This window comes from Schistocerca cancellata, chromosome 2 (assembly GCF_023864275.1).
Source record: "Schistocerca cancellata isolate TAMUIC-IGC-003103 chromosome 2, iqSchCanc2.1, whole genome shotgun sequence".
NCBI classification, from domain to species: Eukaryota; Metazoa; Arthropoda; class Insecta; order Orthoptera; family Acrididae; genus Schistocerca; species Schistocerca cancellata.
Genome location: NC_064627.1, coordinates 768,481,605 through 768,498,149, shown reverse-complemented (window position 1 = coordinate 768,498,149; position 16,545 = coordinate 768,481,605). Strand labels below are relative to the sequence as shown.

The 16,545-nt window shown below is 39.0% G+C and overlaps 1 protein-coding gene across 1 annotated transcript in view; it reads right to left on the bottom strand.

The window, feature by feature from the left end:
• Nucleotides 1–9,060: 9,060 nt before the first annotated feature.
• LOC126158394 (agrin-like) overlaps nucleotides 9,061–16,545 on the bottom strand; it is a 422,061-nt gene continuing 414,576 nt past the window's right edge. The window contains exon 27 of the mRNA XM_049916440.1: nucleotides 9,061–11,576. Coding sequence (XP_049772397.1) covers nucleotides 11,416–11,576 — 161 coding nt within the window. The 3' untranslated portion in view covers nucleotides 9,061–11,415. The remainder of the gene's footprint in view (nucleotides 11,577–16,545) is intronic.

The following is a 16,545-nucleotide window of genomic DNA, read 5'->3' as shown; positions in this document are numbered from 1 at the left end:
CATTGTAGCAGGCTTCAAAGCCCCAACCGAACGTATCTCAGCTCTGGTAGACCAGCGCCTCCAACCTATCACCCGCAGACTCCCATCCTACATCAAAGACACAAACCATTTCCTAGAACGCCTCAAATCCATTCCCACTCCTCTCCCACCTGAAACCTTTCTTGTCACCATAGATGCTACATCCCTTTACACAAACATCCCACATACCCATGGTCTCTCTGCCCTTGAGCACTACCTCTCCCAACGCCCACCCGAAGATCTTCCAAAAACCTCGTTCCTCATCACACTTACCAACTTCATCCTCACCCATAATTACTTCACTTTTGAAGGCCAGACCTACAAACAAATCAGGGGAACGGCCATGGGAACCAGGATGGCTCCGTCCTATGCCAACCTCTTCATGGGCCGCATGGAGGAGGCTTTCCTGAAGACCCAACAGCTGCTTCCTGGCCTGGTATAGGTTTATAGATGACATCTTTGTGGTCTGGACTCATGGTGAAGAAACACTCCTTAATTTCCTCGATAACCTCAACTCCTTTTCGAATCTGAATTTCACCTGGTCCTTCCCAAAACCCAAGCCACCTTCCTGGATGTTGACCTTCATCTTGTTGAAGCTCACATCCACACCTCTGTCCATATCAAACCCACAAACAAACAACAGTACCTTCACTTTGATAGCTGCCATCCATTCCACATCAAACGCTCCCTTCCCTACAGCCTAGGTATTCGTGGCAAACGCATCTGCTCCAGTGATGAATCCCTCAACAATTACACCAATAACCCGACCAGTGCTTTCCTCTCCCGCAACTATCCTGCAGACCTTGTCCACAAACAGATCTCTCGAGCAATACATTCCTCCCCGTCCAACAACAATGTTCCTACCCCCAGACCACACAGAAGCATCCCCCTTGTCACCCTCGAAAACATCAACAAATTACTCCGCCAGGGATATGATTTTCTCAAGTCAGCCCCTGAAATGAGATCATCCCTTGACAAAATTCTCCCCACACCACCCAGAGTTTCCTTTCGTCGGCCCCCTAACCTCCGTAACATCCTTGTTAAACCCTACAATATTCCCAGACTACCTTCTCTACCCAGCGGTTCCTACCCCTGTAACCGACCCCGCTGCAAAACCTGCCCCATGCATCCCCCCACAACCACTTACTCCAGCCCCGCTACTGGTAAAACGTACACAATTCAAGGCAGGGCCACATGTGAAACTACACATGTCATTTATCAACTGACATGCCTGCACTGCACAGCCTTTTACATCGGCATGACAACAACTAAACTGGCTGAGCGCATGAACGGACACAGACGAACTGTCCGCCTAGGAGATGCCCAATACCCAGTAGCGGAGCATGCCCTGCAGCATAATTCTAGGGATCTAGGAACCTGCTACACCGTATGTGCCATTTGGCTTCTCCCACCCAACACCAGTCCCTCTGAACTGCGGAGATGGGAACTTGCACTCCAACACATCCTTTCATCCCGCCATCCCCCTGGACTGAACCTACGTTAAACAATCTCACTCCCATTTACTCTTCAGTCTTCTCCTCTTTCCCTTTCCTCTTAGCCATTCACGCACCTTTTCATCCTGCATAGTTGTGTTTATCTTTATACTATATACCTCTTTACTTCTGTATGCATCCTCTTTGGTTTGAAGCTGGCACAGTACTTACAGTAGAATATCTTTGGCTTCCCTCTGACAACCATGCCTCCATCCTTGCTACCTTTCCTTTCCCTGTTGCTTCATAACCTGGGTTGTGAGTAACTGAATCTCCTTTCCCTTCTTCCCTTTCTTTCCCCTCTCTCCTCCCTGATGAAGGAACATTTGTTCCGAAAGCTAGGAACATAAATTTTCGGTTTTGTTTTGTGTGTATCTATCGGCTGTACTGAGCTGAGGTAAGTACTGGCCAGCCCCTCTATCTCTTTGTTAATATTTGTCAACTAGGTTTTAAATTCTCAGAAATGTAAAACTGCCCACTTTACATAACAAAAACTAAATATCCAATGACAACATCAATGAGTCACAACTAAAATAAGTCAACTAATAAAAATACCTAGGTGTAGTAATTCATGGTGATATGAAATTTTGTTAAAGTTTAGTTGTAGGTCAAGCAGGTGGTATGATACTAAGGGACTGCAGCCAGTCTATGAAGGACATTGTTTACAAAACACTTGTGTGATACACACTAGAGTATTGCCCAAATATGTAGGACACGTGCCAGATAGGATTAAGTGAGGATACTGAATGTACACAAAAAAAAGTGGCAAAAATTTGTACAGCTTTGCTTGTCCCATGGGTGATCAATAAAAAGCTGCTGAAAAACCTAAACTGGTAGGTACTATAATGTAGATGCCAGTTATCCTGTGAAAACCTACTTACAATTTTTCAAGCACTAGCTTTACATGGAGAAAATACTACAATGCCTCTGTATCAGTCCTGTGAAAACAAGATTAAATTGATTAAAGAGCACACAGATGCTTATTCAATTATTCTTCTGAGGCTTCCTACTCAAATGAAATGGGAGGAATCCCAAATAAGTGAAACAGTGTGAAATAGCATCTGTTATTCACATCACTGATGTTTGCAGCATATCTACATTTGTACTCTGCAGTAGTCAAGTTTTTGGCAGAGGGAATGTCTCATTGTACCAGTTGTTATGGTTTCTTCCCATTCCATTGAATGCAGAAAGAATTATTGTTTAATTATCTCTGTGCACGCTATAATTAATCTTATGTTGTTCTCACGATCCTTATGTGAGTGACACATAAGGGCTTGTAGTGTATTCCTAGAGTTATAATTTAAATACAGTTCTTGAAATTTTGTAAGTTGGCTTTCTCAGGATAGATTATGTCTATCTTAAACAGTCTTCCAGTTCAGTTTCGTCAGCATCTCTGTGATACTCTCCAATGTGTTAAACAAATCTGTGACAATTTGTGCTGTCTTTTTTTGCATATGTCCAGTACCCCTGTCACTCCTATTTGGTATGAGTCTTGCACACTTGACACTTAAGCAATATTCTAGAGTGGGTTTCATGAGTGATTTGTAAGCAATCTCCTTTGTAGACTGATGGCATTTCCCCAGAATTCTACCAATAAATCACAGACTACAATCTGCTACACCCATGACTCAGTCTATGTGATCATTCTATTTCATATCCCTACTGCAGAATGTTGCACCCAGGTATTTGTATCAGTTGGCCAATTCCAACTGACTCATCAATATTAGAGTCATTTGATACCATGTTCTTCATTTTGTGAAGTGCACAGTTTTACATTTCCGAACATTTAAAAGAAGTTACCAATCTTTGTATCACTTTGAAATCTTATCAAGATCTGGCTGACTATTTATGTAGCTTCTTCCAGACATTACTTCATTATAGATAACTGCACCATGAGCAAAAAGCCTGAGGTTACTATTAATATTGTCCGCAAGATCATTAATACAAAACACGAACAGCAAGGATCCCAACATGCTTCCCTGGGACACATAGAAAGTTAATTCAACATGTGACAATGATTCTCCATCCAAGAATACATGCTGCATTCTCCATAACAAAAAGTCCTCAATCTAGCCACAAATTTCACTTCATAACCCATATGATGGTACTTTTGATATTACAGTATTATGAAAAGGATAGTTGCTGCTCACCATATAGTGGAGATGCTGTCACAGATAAGCACAGCAAAAAAGACTGTCGGAAAGTGAGTTTTGGCCAGCAAGGCCCTCTTCAACACACACACACAAACACACACACACACACAAACGCACACGCACACACACACACACACACACACACACACACACACAATGACCACAGTCTCTGGCAGCTGAAGCCAGACTGTGAGGAGCAGCGCATGGTGGGAGAGGCAACTGGGTGGTGGGAGTAAGGAGGAGGCTAGGTTGGGGGGTTGGGGAGGGGAAGGGAGAACAGGTCATAGTTGGGGGATGGTAAAATGCTGCTTGTGGGAGAATACAGGGATGAGGTCGAGAGAGGGTAGGGCAGCTGGGTGCACTCAGGACGTTAGACGGTGGGCAGGAGCGGGGGGGGGGGGGGGGGGGGGAGGCTTGTGGAAAAGGAGAGAAGTAAAAAGATTGAGGGTCTGTTGGTGGATTGGATAGAGGGATATGTAGTGCTGGAATGGAAACAGGGAAGGGGTTACATGGATAACAACAATGACTAATGAAGGTTGTGGCCAGGAGGGTTACAAGAGCATAGGATATACCACAGGGAGAGTTTCCACTTGTGCAGTTCAGAAAAACTGATGTTGGTGGGAAGGATCCAGATGGCACAGGTTGTGAAGCAGTCATTGAAATGAAGAACATCATGATGGGTGGCATGTTCAGCAACTGGGTGGTCCAGCTGTTTCTTGATCACTATTTGTTGGTGGTCATTCATGCAGACAGACAGCGGTTGTCATGCCCACATAGAGTGCTGCATAGTGGTTGCAGCATAGCTTGTAGATCACATGACTGGTTTCACAGGTGGCCCTGCCTTTGATGGGATAGGTCATGTTTTGATCAGACTGGAGTAGGTGATGGTATGTAGATGTATGGGACAGGTCTTGCATCTAGGTCTCTACCGGGATATGAGCCATGAGGCAAGGGGTTGGGAGCTGGGGTTGCGTAAGTGTGGACAAGGATATTATGTAGGTTTGGTGGGTAGCAGAATACCACTGTGGGAGGGGTAGGAAAGTTAGTGAGTAGGATATTTCTCACTTCAGGGCTTGTCAAGAGGTAGTTGAAATAGTGGCAGAGAATGTAATTCAGTTGCTCTAGTTGTGAGTGGTACTGAGTCACGAGGGGAATACTCCTCTGTGCCTGGAGAGAGGGAATTTGTGAGATGCTGGGTGACTGGAAAGATGAGGCATGGAAGATCTGTTTTTGCACAAGTTGGCAGGGTAAGTATGGTCTGTGAAGGCCTCAGTGAAACCTTCGGTATATTTTGAGGGGAATTGCTCGTCACTACTGATGCGATGGCCACGAGTGGCTAGGCTGAATGGAAGAGACTTCTTGGTATGGAATGGGTGGCAGTTGTCGATGTTGAGATATTGCTGGTGGCTGGTGGTCTGATATGGACGGAGGTACTGATGTAGCCATCTTTGAGGTGGAGGTCAACATCAAGGAAGGTGGCTTGTTGGGTAGAGTAGGACATGGAGTGAATGGGGGAAGAGCTGTTGAAGTTCTGGAGGAATGTGGGTAGGGTGTCCTCACCCTCAATCCAGACCATGAAAATGTCATCAGTGAACCTGATCCAGGTGAGGGGTTTAGGACTCTTGGTGTTTAGGAAGGATTCCTCTAGATGACCCATTAATAGGTTGGCATAGCCATACACCAGATTTATTTGTGGGTAATGCCTTCAAAGAAGAAGTAGTCATTGTTGTTGCCAGTGTAGCCCCTTTCCTGTTCCTACTGCATCAGTACACCGCTCTCCATTCCACCAGTGCAGCCTCCAGTGTTTTACTTCTCTCCTTTTCCACAACTTCCCCATCACCCCACCCTCCGTCTAACCTCCCAATTGCACCTAGCTGCCCTATCCTCTCTCCCCCTCGTCCCTGTACACTCCCATGAGCAGCACTTTCTGTCCCAAACCCTCACCCTGTCCAGCCCCCTCTTTACACCCATCACCTCGTTGCCTCTCCCATCACGTACTGTCACTCTCAGTCTGGCTTCAGCTGCCAGAGGCTGTTATCATGTGTGTGAGTTGTTTGCATGAGTGTATATGTTGTCTAATTTTGAAGAAGGCTTTGTTGGCTGAAAGATCACTTTCTGACAGTCTTTTTGTTGTGCCTATTTGTGACTCAGCATCTCCACTAAAAAGTGAGTAGCAACTATCTGTTTCATGATATTCTTACATTCCATCCTGAATTGTCCACAGCTTATTTTTTATATTAAGTGTAGATGTGGTACAGAGTCAAATGCTTTTTGGAAGTCAAGAAATACTGCATCTCCCTGACTGCCTTGATATAAAACTTTCAGTATATAATGTGAGAGTTTTTTTTTCCACATGATCAATGTTTTTGGAATCCATGCTGGATGGCAAGTAGAGGGCATTTTGTTGAGATGTCTCATTAAATATGAGCTCAGGGTGTGTTGTAAGATTCTACAAAAAGCTGATGTCGAGCTTATTGTATGGTAGTTTTGTGGATCACATCTAACCATCTAACTCTTCTTGTGAACAAGTGTGACTTGTGCTTTCTTCGAACAACTGCGCATAGTTTTTTGTTTGAGGGATGTATGATAAATTATAGTTAAAAGAGGAATTAGGTCAGCAACAAAGTCAGTGTAGAATCAGATAGGGATTCCCCTGGCACTTTGTTGAGTTGGAATGAGTTCAGCTGTTTCCAAAAACCACTGACTCTAACACTTACTTCACACATTTTGACAGTGATACGAGGAGTAAACTGTGGCAATTCTCCTGGGTTTTCCTTTGTAGAGGAACATTTGAGAACAGAGTTAAGTATTCCAGCTTTTGCTTTGCTATCCTCAATTTTAGTTCCTGTCTCATTCACAAGCGACTGGACACTGACTTTGGTGCCCCTATTTATTTCACTTTTGTGAAAGATCATTTGGCAGTATTCTACTTCAGTAGTCATTGAAGGCTTTACACATTGCTCTTTTGACAGCCAAACACGTTTCATTTAGCATCTCTCTGCCTATAACCCTGTGCTTTGTTTTATACTTACTATGCAGTAGTCTCTGTTTTTTTAGAAATTTATTTGTAGTGACAGTATACCATGGAGGAACCCTCCCGTTATGAACTGTTCTATTGGGTACATATGTACTCAGTTCATGGTCAACTACTCTTTTAAACTTAATCCATAGTTCCTCTATATGCTCCTGTCCTGCATTGAAAGTGTCAAGTTCCTCATTGAGACATAACTCTACTGCTTTTATATCTAGTTTACTGAACATATATATATCTTTATACTTGTTTCAGTTGCCCTTTGTACTTTGAAAATCATTGTTGCCACAACTCCCTCATGGTTACTGATACCAGTTTCATTGTAAACATCCTCAGTGAGGTTGATCAATGTCTTGTCCTGAAATCTAATATATTTCCAACTTTTCAGACAAGGCATTCAGTAATGTTTCACAGGATGTCTTGTTGTGGCAACCACTAACAAAATTGTTATTTTCCCAATTGGTTGTTGCGTGATATAAGTCTCCACCAATGAGTGAGTCTCATGGGTGGTGGAAGGATCGAAATACCATTTTATGCCCTTCCCTGATGCTGAGTCTTACACAAACTGTCTCACATACAGCTCCAGTTTCTATCTTCATGGTCACTTGCATTTCCCATTAGCCTAGCCTTTTGATATATACTTAAGTTTTCCCCAAAAATCTCACAACTACCAGTTCATATTTCGAACAGCTTTCTGTGTCTAGTATTATGTGGTATTCTCTGCTTTTCAGGGGCACTTCAAATTCCTGCAGTTTGTTGTGAATGCTTCAGCAGTGAACTACTAGGTTTTTAATACTCTCACCTGTGTGCAGCATTCTTGTAGATCTTACACTTATAATTCTGAATCTCCTAGAGATGTTGTTATCTACAATGGATGAAGAGTCACCTAATGTAAAAAACCTTTGCATGTACCCCACATACAACTGACTATCTGAGTAGCAGTCTCTGATGTATAGTGCATACCTAACACATTTATGGGGACCCTACAGTTCTCAACTATATGGCACAAATGCAGGAAGTTGCAGTAGAACTTTTGAAGTCTCTGGTTCAGCCCTTCCACTCAACTCAAAATAAGAGGGCCATGATCAGTTCCAGGGACAATGCTGCAAGTTGGGAGCTTTGTTGAAACTCTGTGCACAAGGGCTAGTCTTCTTAAATCCCCTGTCAGTTGCTGGAATGGCCAAAGTATGACCTTGGAGCCCAGACTGTTTCATTTTCAGTGGAAGACAACACCTCAAAGTTGTTGGTTAGGGGAGGATCAGGGGGTTCTCGCTGGTCCCCCTCTACCCTGTACAGGATGGCTATATCTACCACTGAAATGCCATTCACATTCAAGTGGTCGAGATACCATATTTTATGCAGAGCAGACAGGACTCACAGGAGATGATAATAAGTGAGGTAACACCAATATACAATTCTTGGGATCTCTTCCAACACACTGATTCACAGCAGGTGCCAATCATCTGACAGTAGCCATGTTGATTTCCAGTTGCTTCCAAGTGTCAACTAATTCATCCTGTGCTATAGAACAGCATTCACAGTGAGGCTACACTGTGCATGGTGCAGTGTTTTGCAGAGCAGTGAACAAATGACTTAGAACTAAGCATGTTGACTATCTTTCAATCTACCAAGCTAAAAAGTTTCTAATTCCCTATAAGAATTGAAGCAAATATATGAACAAAGATTTGTATTAAGGCAACAGAGAAAAACCTGTGAAAAATAACACACACACAGTAATTTTTTTTTACACCAGATAAATTGTTTCTGGTACTGTTTTGTGGATGACATGGAAGATCTTTCATCTGTGGATGATTCGATATTTCAGTATTGTGGCGTCCTGTCTAATAGTTTTGCTGCTTGTCTTCTTTCGATGCAGTGATAGGATAAGGAATTCGCTTTTAGCAGGGGTATTGGGCAAAAAATAACACACACACAACACACACAGACACACAAACAAACAAACAAACAAACTTTTTTCCAGCAGCAATTTAAGAACATGGTAAATATTCCAATTTGCAGGTTAGATGAAATTTTTTTTCTTGTTATCACTGAGTTACATGAAAACAAAAATAAATTGTGGAAAAATAAAAATGTTTTGTCATCTTTCTTACATTGTCTCAAAGCAAAATATGTAGAACAATGTAAGATTTAGAGAGATATGATCATAAATCAGCTGATTTTAATGAGATCAGTTTTTTCAATTAAATTTCCACAGTCATGAAATGCTGTATGTTAAAAGGTAACATCACTTTAATAAATAACTATACTATTTATTTTTACAAAACATACTTCAACAATGAGTATTCTCTTTTGTACATTGTTTACAATATTTACAAATTTTTACATGATTTTTGTGTCACATAGAATTCAATGAACATTACTGTACACAGATGATATATGGTATGATGCAAAAAAATTGCCCTCTAGCAAAAAAAGAACACAATAAAATCATTTACACTCAGCCAGTTTTATATAAAGATAAAACTAACATTACATTTCGGTTTGTTCTTATTATAACATACACATTGTTATACATTTTTAGATTGCCATACTTTGTACATACAATTTATTTGCTGTCATTATATCAACCATTATAAACAATTGGCAGTGTTATGCAATAATTATACATCTAAGTTGTTAGGGTTTACTAAATTCAGAAATAAACTGATCAGAGAGGAAAAGAGAACAGATATGAGTGTAAAGGAGGAAGATAGGAGAACACTTAATGTAAATTTTGAGAGCTCATGGCAAGATTTCAGAATGCTTCAATAGACCATTCTCAATTTATGTATTTTAGTATCTCAAAGTTCAGCATTAAATCAGTTCTCTCTGTTACTGATAACTGACTTGAAGAGACCACATAAGATACTGTTCATTCTGTAGACATATTACTTGCTTTTACCGTGTAGACTGTACAAATAACATCTGACTGTAGTATAGTTAACTGCAAGTTCAAATCAATCCAGTGCCTAGTAGATGACTTCTTCAGTGTTTTCCATTCTCATTATCTCAAATTCCACAGTCTCTCATTATCTCTTTTTCTAATATATACATTTTGTTGTTTCAGTCTTTTTCAGTTATCTACCATTTGCATAGGCCTATTTAATTCTCCATTCAAGCTTATAATTTTCTCCCTCATATAGTCTTTAATCCCTTCTTATTGAACTTTTCATTACAGATACCTCGAACTTGAATTAAAATAATGTTCTCAACCTAAGAACCAAACTATTGGGAGGCCAACTGTAACTAATCATTTAGTCTTCTCTATATTGTGACAGTCTCTCTCAAATAAATGCTTTAATTTTTATGTACATTTCACTTCTCTTTTATAGTCTGTGTGTATAACACGCAGAAATGTTGATTAAAAGGCCAGGAAATTTAATTTTATTTTCATAAGTACTGTATATTGCCAGACATCATTTCTCTGTCACATATCATCAAACATTTTATATCACTTCTTGATTTTTCATTACAAGATTCTGTGTAGCTGTCTCATTTACAACATACATTTTGAAACCTTGCTGTAACTACTGGAAGAAAGAGTAGAATAAGTTTACATCTAGTAATGCAATGAACACACACACATTGATTGTAGCATCTTCTATGGCACATAACATTTTAACACATTTACTGCACTTCCACACTGTCCAGTTCCTTTCCTTCACTACCACATTACAAAAATAATACAAGGAATTGAAAAAATGGAAATATTTTGCAGTGAAACATTACATCTTATTTAAATAAATATATACTTTTTCCTAACATTTAGAAAAAAGCTCCCTTTATGATATAAAAAACCTGTTGCTGCTGAAACAAATCCTTCTCTTTTCTGATATTTCTAAGATAGTTTACTCATTTGAAGCTGTTACAGGGAAACTGTCATCTCTCAGAAAATCTCAATTTACTCTTATTGCATATTGACAGTATTTTGAATGAGAATCACTTCCACAGAAACTGGGTCTCTCACTTCAAAACTGAATTTTCTGTGTATTTTAAAGTCATAAAACTGATTCTACTAAGTTATGGAACAGGCAAATTAAACAAATTTCTGCATGTATAATCTTCTTTGAAAGATTTTCAGAGGACTTTTGTGGGTCATTCAAACACCAAGATTAATTACACCAATAGGCTTAAGATTCCCTTCAACAGAAGGAGCCGAAATCTTAAACTATTTAGTTTTCATCCACATTGTATCTATTTCCAGCCCTTCAAGATCTAACTGTTTAACTTAAAAACATTGTTTCTGAGAAATGCTTACATTTATTTTTTACATTAGATTTTGTTTTGCAAATGGAATGCCTATAAATATTCAGAAATCACAAGAATGGAAGTTTCATAGTTTCCGTCATGTTCCTTCTGTTTTCATAATACAAATTTGTACAGCAACAATCAAATCTTCATAAATGAGCAATAAGAGTTCATGTCATCAGTAACTACACGTATTGAGCTCATGTAGTGAACACCCTGAGGAAATATATGTTCTGTTAGTAAACTTACAAAACAGTTTCTTCAGATTTATCCTTCTCATGTCATGCCTGATAGTTCATCTGAGTAATTTGCTGTCATTCTTAATAGTACCTTTTGGAGACTGTTTTAGGAACAATGTTTCTGATCATATAGCAATAAACATACTCCAATGGTACATGAATCTCAGAGACTGTTCATGCTATTGCAAGATCAAATGGTTACACATCATGTCACAGACATGAAGCTGAAGCATGTGTTACGATACAGTGCTAAGGCAAAATCGTAAAGATGACTTATTGTCTGTAATGTAGTCTCTAAAGTTTATAAACCTATCAGATAGTTTCACATTACTGATGCAGCCTTGAAAGCCAGTGTAATAGCTGGGATGTAGTCCAGTGGAAGTGGCTGGAGATCCTCCTGTAAAACAACAACAAATCCTGACTGTAGTTTTGTGTAAGAAGTAATCATAATGTCACATTGACAGTGAGCAGCATTACATAGAATTTGAGAAACACAATTAGTGTCTGTTACAAATTTCACTGACAAACAAAAAGGCATCCTTGAACAGACAATCAACTATCAAGAAAAAGGGTCTTGTGATTATACTATTAAATTCACATTTTATGGACTCTGTTATATATAACAGAATCTGTACTGTTAACAACACTGTATTAAAACCACTACACATTAGAATAGATCTAAAATTAGTCAGAAAATTAGTGTCAGTAACAGTACAGTATCATGTACCTCCACTTATGAATTACCTGTATTGTTTATTTTTCTTCAATGGACATCTGTGATGTTGGTTAATCATAGAACAAGTCATTATACATGTGGAAAATTTTTCAAATAAAAACATCAAAATTATGAATTACTGTATGCCACAATAAAAAACATTGATAACAAACATTCTACACAAGAATTTATTTTATTTCGTAAAACTTGATAATCAGTACGAAATGAGATAGGAGCTACGAAATGAGATAGGAGCTGGCTTGTAAACTAGAATAATTTCAATATTCATCTAGAATGCTTTAGGAAAAGCACAGAAAAAGCATATCACACTGGCTGGCTCAGGTAAACAAACATGAACCTTCCTATAATACAGTTTCTTATTACTTTTTACTACTTTGAAGAGAGAAACTGTCAGAGAGAGAGAGAGAGAGAGAGAGAGAAAGGGGGGGGGCGGGGAGAAGGAGGAGATAATCTGTTGACATATTGCTTCATCAGATATATTACTGATCTATCAATTTTTATGTTAAGAGTTTCTACCTGTTCTTTCCAGTATATTATTTTTCCTTTCTCTGACCACTTTATAATTAGAATTCTTCTGCATTTAAATACTTCTAATGTATTCCATTTTGTTCTTACCAGTTTCCCTATTCTACTTTACCTCTCCCTACTAAGTCACTGTTTTCTTTTCTGTTACTTTTAATTACTGCATTGTTTATTTTTAAAACAAATTGTGTGATAAGTAGGTGGTTTGTTTTTGTCATATTGAAACTGATTAGTTTGATTTTATCATTTTAGTTATCATGTTAAAAAGAAGCAGTAAAATATTCCGATTGTGTCAAATAAATGGTAATCCACAGAATATTTCAATTTCATTTATTATATAAGACTTTCCCAAATGTGAGATGTGGCCATAGAGAGACAATATCTATCGAGATTGATTTTAGCATGAACTGTTGAAATGCATAAGCATGCTGTCTCAGTAATGAAGTGCCACATCAGATAAAAACTGTTAAGCACAAGCAAGAAATCTGTATATTCAAATATGAGGGCACCAAATGATGAGTTAAATCACAAATAATGGCAGAAATGCTGGGCTACAGGTTCAGTGTTTCATAAAACTCTTTTTGGCAAATGCTAAGCTTAAGAGCATTCCAGTAGTCACATACTGTAAAAAAGACATTTTCGTCCAGCACATTGTAGATATATGTGTAATTATATACAATAGAATGACTATGGGTGACAAATGTGCATGCTGCTGCAAGTTAGTTAATAGTTCACAATTGGTTTGTGGGTGTGTGGGGGCTGTGAATTGCAGTTTCACTGCAGGTGACTGCAGTGGGACAGAAGAAGGAATTCCCAATGAGGTCCTCCTACAGATATATAGGTTATATTTAAAAACGGGAAGATGACAGAACCGAAGGAGAGACAGAGGCCTTGAACACTGAATTAAAGCAGTAGGGTGGGGGAAATAAGATTACAGGAAAGAGGTGAACTCGAGAACAGATAAGCCTATTATTTTTCAGCTATAGAAGGAAGTAGGACACAGCAAATCATTATAATAATTTAAGATATGGATCAGAAAAGATGTTGAACAAAAAAAGAAATGTTTTACTGCTTGGTACCGCAGGAAAAACTTGAATCAGGGTGCCAGGCCACAAATATTGTAAAGTCTTGTGCTACCCTTGGCGGGTATAGATGTTTTATGGGCACTAAGGATTTGAGTAAGGACAAGCTGGTATTAATACTTGGAGGAGCAAGCAGCTGGCTGGTGGAAAATGGAGAACATAGTATCAGGAGTGGCCTGGATAAGCTATGTGCAGCAACCTCACACATAAATACAGATTTCACTCAGGTTCTGCAGCAGCAGGATCAACCCTCGATGAACAAATCCATCAGTCAGGTTAAGCAGGGACTGATGAGACTGCTACTCAGTTCGAGCAGGGCTTGCAGCTGTGCTGCAACAGTTGCTGCTATTGGGAGGCAGGGATACATAAAGCATGGTCTATACCTTGACATGAGTGAGAAAAATATATTAATTCAACTCATAGGTGAAAAGATAAGGGAGGAAAGTTAGGGGATTGTTACAATGGTAAAATTCCTGTTGTTTGGATTCAGATTCTTTATTTGCCATTGGCCACATGTAGTGAAATGGGCTTTGCAATGATGATATGAAACAACAGCAAACACTATATTAATTAATGTTCATGTTACATGTACAAATTATTAATCCTACTTTAATCAGTTGTACAGAATTGCAGTTATAACCTCAAAACTCAACTTCTATACTAAATGTATCCCAGAATTCTCTTCAGCTGCAGAATGGATTGTTTATTAACCAATTATACAACTTTCTTGTAAAATTATGAGAGGCATATAGAGTGCAGAATATGGCAGTTTATTAAATAATTTAAGACAGTTCACTTTGTGAAAGTTGCCTAGTTTCATCAGCCTATGCCTAAGAATGTCAATACTCTTTTTGTTTCCAGTGTCATGACAGTGTATATTCTTTCTGGTGTTAATTCTGTTGTGTTTTTTCTCTTTGGTGTTAACTCTGTTACTCTGTTTTTAGCATCTATCAGTGATGCATCGATGTAGAGGTTTACCACTGTCAGTATTTTGATCTTGGCAAATAAAGGACGGCAGTGTTCCCTTGGACCAAATTTACACATTATTTGTGGCCTCGTTTCTGAATAAGTACTACATCACTGACATGATATGGGTGACCACGTAGCAACAGCCTGTAAGATATGTGAGACAGAAAAAGCACAAAGTAAGCTGTCCTAAGATAATTATTACTCACTATATCAGCTAATTTCCATATGAGAGAGGACACCTGTGATATCTATTTGCAGACATGGTTGATGTGGTGTTGCCTGATTACTTTGAAACCAGTGGGTATTCCAAGCAGTTTCACAGATTTTTATTCTATGTTATTAGCTAGTCACAGTTGAAAATGTTGAGTTTTCTCTGGATTACACAATAGTTTATTAGATAAGAATCTGTTTAGTGTTGGAGGGTAGAATACTGTAATTCTGGGGTAAGTCTGACATATCACTATTTTTGGTGATTAAAGTTTTATCACCCACATAGCAGATAACTGACAGAAGTCCAACATAATGTGGCAAATCATTAATTGCAACAAACGAAGAAGGATTGTCCGAGGACAGAGACCCAAGGCACACCAGATGTGACTTTCTTCTAGGAATAATGTCTATTTTGAAATGACAGTGCGCGTACGCTATGACGCCTGCCTGCTCGGGCTTGCAGAGTCTAAGTCCATTATCAGCGCGTTACGTAATCAAGGTCACTTGCTCTCTATATAAGCGGGCAGTGCGTGCCAGCAGAACCATTCCGCTGTGAGCTCCATCTGCAACAGCATTGAAGCACCATGCCTCGTCCCATCATCAATGCCGCCACCGCATGCCTGTCTACAAACATATTATTAGCTTGGAGAGTAAACTTGGAACAAATGGAACAGCCCACTTAGTGGTATTAAATGGACCTATATTCTTTCTTGGTTGCAGGGTTAATTTTACTCTCGATGTTGCTACTGGAAATTCTGGTAGTGGTTGGTTTACTCTAGCCATTGTTCATTGTGAAAACGCCTCCCTTCCTGGACTTGAATTTTTCGCTGATTGAGATGTCATCGCCTACAAGACCAGGCATTGTGGAATCGTCCCAAAGACTCAAAGTAGACCTAGTTATGTGTATAGTAATATGCCTTTTACATTGTGTACCTGCTCCTGTAGAAACGTTAGAAATGATGAAAAAATACATGTATGGATGAAAGCACTTGGTGTACTCACTGAAAATGTAACTGTAACTGGTGATATTACTTTGTAATATAATTATTAATAAAGTGTGATCCTTGGCTCCTGTAACTGGATAGCGTCAGCCGAGAACCGCTAGATGTATATCTGGTAATCGGGGGGCTCAAGGATGCAACAGTTTGAAAAAATTCGAAAACATAGTGCCGCACTGCCTGCTGAGCGCCTAGTGAGTCGGTGACACAACCCATCCGACTTGGCTCGGCGCTCCAAGAGACGTGCGCTGTGAATTGTTATTTATATAAGAATTAATTATGACACAAATGTTTTTTTGTTATTTAGATAAGAATTAACTATTTCTAATGCTGTATTATTTATTTCATAATACTGTAGTTTGGCTAGTGAGATGTAAAAGCACACACATTCAAATGCCTTACTCAAATCAAATAGTTCAAGAGAGACCATATACTTATTTTCAAATGAAATTACTGTCTGATTAACAGTTTCAATGTCTGAGAAGTGGCATTTTTCCCTTGTCAAAAACCATGTTGTCTGTTACAAAAATCATCATGTTCTTCAAAATAGTTAGTAAGCTGTTGATGAAAAATTGCTTCAAATATTTTGGAAAAGATAGGAATGGCAGACACTGGTCTACAGTTCTGGTAGATGCATTTCTCCCTTTTCGTACATAAGTATAACTTTTGAAATTTGAGTTGATCAGGAAAAACTCCAAATTCTAATTCATAATACAAGCAGACAGTTTGCAAATATGATATTTTGTCCTTTTTTGTTGTGTAGTTAGACAGCCCACACCTTTTGAATATGGAAATTTTAAAACAGCATGTACTATATCTATGTGTGTGACAAGATCCTGATGGAATTCA